Source organism: Chrysoperla carnea, chromosome 1 (genome assembly GCF_905475395.1).
Source record: "Chrysoperla carnea chromosome 1, inChrCarn1.1, whole genome shotgun sequence".
Classification (NCBI taxonomy): Eukaryota; Metazoa; Arthropoda; class Insecta; order Neuroptera; family Chrysopidae; genus Chrysoperla; species Chrysoperla carnea.
In genome coordinates this window covers 26420958-26425898 of record NC_058337.1, presented here as the reverse complement: position 1 = coordinate 26425898, position 4941 = coordinate 26420958, and the positions used below count along the sequence as shown (strand labels likewise).

At 30.1% G+C, this 4941-nt stretch overlaps 1 protein-coding gene across 1 annotated transcript; it reads left to right on the top strand.

The window, feature by feature from the left end:
* The first annotated feature begins 1974 nt into the window (after positions 1 to 1974).
* Positions 1975 to 4569, top strand: LOC123296882. The gene has a single exon (XM_044878615.1). It carries the CDS (start codon positions 1975 to 1977, stop codon positions 4567 to 4569), a length of 2595 nt encoding a protein of 864 aa, XP_044734550.1.
* The last annotated feature ends 372 nt before the right edge of the window (positions 4570 to 4941 follow it).

Below are 4941 nucleotides of genomic sequence, written 5' to 3'. Positions count from 1 at the left end.
GTTCGATGAAATCAATAGACTTGAAAGTATTATTATTTTTGTTACTCGTAAAATTATATTTAAAATACAAATTATACAAGATGAAATACCTTTATTTACAAAAAAGTACGAATCTAGTTTTTTCTTCCACTTTTAATGTTTTGATTCAAAAACTTTTGAAACAAGTATTATTATTTAGAAATTTTTGCAAAAATCTACTGTGACTAGGTAAACTTTCAAATGTAATAACTTTTCCAAGCAAGAACCAAAAATTTTCTCATATCAGAAGTAGTCGACTAGACAGCAAGACCATACATGCAGTCTCAAAGATTAGGTGATCCCGAATATTTATAAGCCATGGCTCCAGGACTAATTGTTATTATTTTTTATTATTAACAAAAATCTTCTACTATTGAATATATATATATCCAATGAAAATACTAAATTAAATTAAATTGACACCGCCTTAAAACACAAATATGAGCTCGTTTATAAGCTCACTGCGTTATGTAATAGCAACCATCCACGTAGAATTTCGCATTTCGCATGTCTATTTTAAGTATTCAAAAGGAATAGACTTTAATCTATCACTTCATTTTTTCTATTAAAATCGCCCGATGTATGTACACTTAATTCCATATGTTTGTTAAAAAAAAAAAAAAAAAAAAAAAAACAAGTTCAACACAACTTGCATAAAGTTAAGCGAGCATTATCGGTAGTTTGTTATACAATAAATTGTGACCATTATATATAAATATACAGGGTGTCCGATAAGAACCGCACACTTTTGTTTCATCAGATAGAAAATAAATTTCAAACACAATCAATCCTCTTCCTATTAATTAAAATAGGCAGTCAATTAGAAATATTGTAACTAAAAATTAAAACCACTCGATTCTGACTAAGACTTACTAATTAGTGATTTTTGATATTAGAAATAAATTATTAAATAATTATTATTGTTATTAAAAAAAAAAAAACAAAAAAAATTTACATATAATTATTATATTAAGTATTGAATAAATAATTTTGATAGCAATAAATTAAAAGCTCTCGACTATGCTCAAACTGAATACTATTTTTTTGTTTTTTTTTTAATAACAGCATCGGATCAAAAAATGGAAAAATACTTTTCGTCTTAGAATTTTATTTTCTACCTGATGCAATAAAAGCGTGCGATACCTACGGGACACCCTGTATATAGGTATACTTATATCTCTGTATATATAAGATAAAATTTACATAATACACCAAACATAGTTTGTGTATCAATTCGCTCTGATTGTTTTTTTAACTTACAAGCATATTCTTTTTATACAAGAAGATCCATAAGAACAGCGCTCTGATCTAAAATATTTCCGCAACGACCTTTCTCTCAAACCAAAATTTGTTGCTTTTTATAATTAAATCCGGATAATCAATCATTTCACGACAAAGCTTAGTAGGTAGTGTTATACATTTAATGTGGCTACCTGTGTGACTACCTTAGGTGTTACCAAAAAACTGAAATTTTTCGTGACACTTACTGAGTATCTAATGCGACTTTTGTATTAATTTCGAGTCGATTCTCTGTACGGTTTACGATAAACTAATTATTAAATACAGCCCGATATAGAGAAGTCGTAATAAATGTACATCATAAACCGTACAGAGAATTGATATAATTTTTTTTAAAAGACGTATAAAACGATAAAATGAAAATCCAATGATTTGGCTAAGCTATAGGAACTGTTGAGGATATAGTTGGATCGCAATGACAAAATATTTTATTTAAGATTTAATTGACAAAAAAAAAAAAAAAAAAAACAATTGTTGTTCGAAACATCTGGTTACTTTTATTTTCGAGTCACCATGTCATGTAACGATCTTCAAATTACACCATCGCTCTACGAGGAACAAAAACTTACCAATATTTTATTTTACAGGTACTTGTGGAGAATTAATAATTATCCAGTGAGTTAAATTTTTGATAAAAAATAAAGAAGTACATACAAAATGGATGTCAAAACTTTTGATCCGTATAATGACAAACCATCACCCATTTTAAACGATTTAATTGAAGAAATTGGTAATAATAATTTAAGTTTTAATTCGAAATCTTCAACATCATTGAAACCTAATTTGGAACAATTAGAAGATACTGTAATAAATATACGACAAGGTATTGATAATTGTTATCAAACAACACCCAAATCTGATAATGACACTTTCAAGGATACAAATATTGAATACAAGTGTCATAAATGTAATTACACGTGCACTAGGTTAAATGTTATTATAGCCCATTACCGGCAACATTATGTGAAGTATGGGCAAAACTCAGAAACCAATGAGCAGAATTCTGAAAATGAGCAACATATAAGAAAACGTGTAAAAAGTTCACTTGATCGTAGTTCAACTTCTACAAATGATGAAGATGTGACATTGTTAAAAGAAACCGAATATTCGATACAAAATAAAGTTGATAAATCAAATATATTCCAGCTGAATATTAAAATACCTCAACGAAGAGTTTCAGTTTGTAATGTAATTCCTTTTCCCAATTTTAATAAATGCAATCCAAAAGAAATTGAATTGAAAAGAGAACAATGGGAAATAAGTAAACCAACAACTGAAGTTAAAATAAACATTTCCAACCCTAAACCAATTAGCAGGCGTTTAAGGAGTAAATTTTATTTTGAAGATAATAATAAAACAGTGGAACTTAAAGAATCTGAAAGACTTGTGACTAAATTGGAGCAAAAGTTTCCTGCTTACAATGATGTGCATGTGCAAGATAAAAACTCGAATTTACACCCAGAAACACGAATTATTCCGTCGCCTTTTCAAGAAAATTCCAAGCAACAACCTGCAGATATTCTAAAAAGTAAAACAAACCGCAGAAAAATGAGAAGTAATTCTTATTTTGATGAGAACAATCAAGTAGTTGAACTGAAAGAAGCTAAAATAATTGAGGCTAAAAAACAAAAGTTGCCTGCTTACATAGATGTTCACGCGAAAAGTGAGCACTCGAATTTATACCCAAAAACACGAATTATTTCTTCCCAAGGAAATTCCAAGCAGAAACCTGCAGATATTGTTAAAAGTAAACCAATCTGCAGAAAATTAAGAAGTAATTCTTATTTTCATGAGAACAATCAAGTAGTTGAACTGAAAGAAGCTAAAATAATTGAGGCTAAAGAACAAAAGTTGCCTGCTTACATAGATGTTCACGCGAAAAGTGAGCACTCGAATTTATACCCAAAAACACGAATTATTTCTACTTCTTCCCAAGGAAATTCTAAGCCGAAACCTGCAGATATTGTTAAAAGTAAACCTATCCGCCGAAAATTAAGAAGTAATTCTTATTTTGATGAGAACAATCAAGTAGTTGAACTGAAAAAAGCTAAAATAATTGAGGCTAAAGAACAAAAGTTGCCTGCTTACATAGATGTTCACGCGAAAAGTGAGCACTCGAATTTATACCCAAAAACACGAATTATTTCTTCCCAAGGAAATTCCAAGCAGAAACCTGCAGATATTGTTAAAAGTAAACCTATCCGCCGAAAATTAAGAAGTAATTCTTATTTTGATGAGAACAATCAAGTAGTTGAACTGAAAGAAGCTAAAATAATTGAGGCTAAAGAACAAAAGTTGCCTGCTTACATAGATGTTCACGCGAAAAGTGAGCACTCGAATTTATACCCAAAAACACGAATTATTTCTTCCCAAGGAAATTCCAAGCAGAAACCTGCAGATATTGTTAAAAGTAAACCAATCTGCAGAAAATTAAGAAGTAATTCTTATTTTCATGAGAACAATCAAGTAGTTGAACTGAAAGAAGCTAAAATAATTGAGGCTAAAGAACAAAAGTTGCCTGCTTACATAGATGTTCACGCGAAAAGTGAGCACTCGAATTTATACCCAAAAACACGAATTATTTCTACTTCTTCCCAAGGAAATTCTAAGCCGAAACCTGCAGATATTGTTAAAAGTAAACCTATCCGCCGAAAATTAAGAAGTAATTCTTATTTTGATGAGAACAATCAAGTAGTTGAACTGAAAAAAGCTAAAATAATTGAGGCTAAAGAACAAAAGTTGCCTGCTTACATAGATGTTCACGCGAAAAGTGAGCACTCGAATTTATACCCAAAAACACGAATTATTTCTACTTCTTCCCAAGGAAATTCTAAGCCGAAACCTGCAGATATTGTTAAAAGTAAACCTATCCGCCGAAAATTAAGAAGTAATTCTTATTTTGATGAGAACAATCAAGTAGTTGAACTGAAAGAAGCTAAAATAATTGAGGCTAAAGAACAAAAGTTGCCTGCTTACATAGATGTTCACGCGAAAAGTGAGCACTCGAATTTATACCCAAAAACACGAATTATTTCTTCCCAAGGAAATTCCAAGCAGAAACCTGCAGATATTGTTAAAAGTAAACCAATCCGCAGAAAATTAAGAAGTAATTCTTATTTTGATGACACTAAGCAAGTAGTTGAACTGAAAGAAAGTGATAGAAATGTGAATAAAATTGAACCAAGGTGTTCTCTTTGCAAAGATAAATTTAGAGCATCGACACCTAAGAGACAGAAAAGATCTGAGAAATAAGTGTGATAATATAAAAGTTTCCGAGCTGTGTAATAGATAACATACCACTAACAAGAAGTTTTAAATAAAAATGTTGGGCGTTTCGTCGAAACAAACCATTTATGAAATATAAGCTTGATGCTTTGACACCGTAAATACATTTTGGCCTCCTCATTCTTATAAGAATTTAAAACTGTTTTGTAATAACGTTATGTAATTCAAGTTTTATACTTAAAAAATTAAAGCTATGAGCCCCTATTTTTTCATTTCACTATAACTTGAGAACGAATAGAACAATTTAGCTAGTTCTATTTTTATTGTGTTAATTATTGCCAGGAGAAGGTTTGTATGAAAGAAAAACTTGAGGAAGTTGAGCGAAAAATTAGAAAATTT

Coding starts and splice junctions, on each gene's coding strand:
- LOC123296882 (XM_044878615.1), top strand. CDS start 1,975: ATGGATGTCAAAACTTTTGATCCGTATAATGACAAACCATCACCCATT.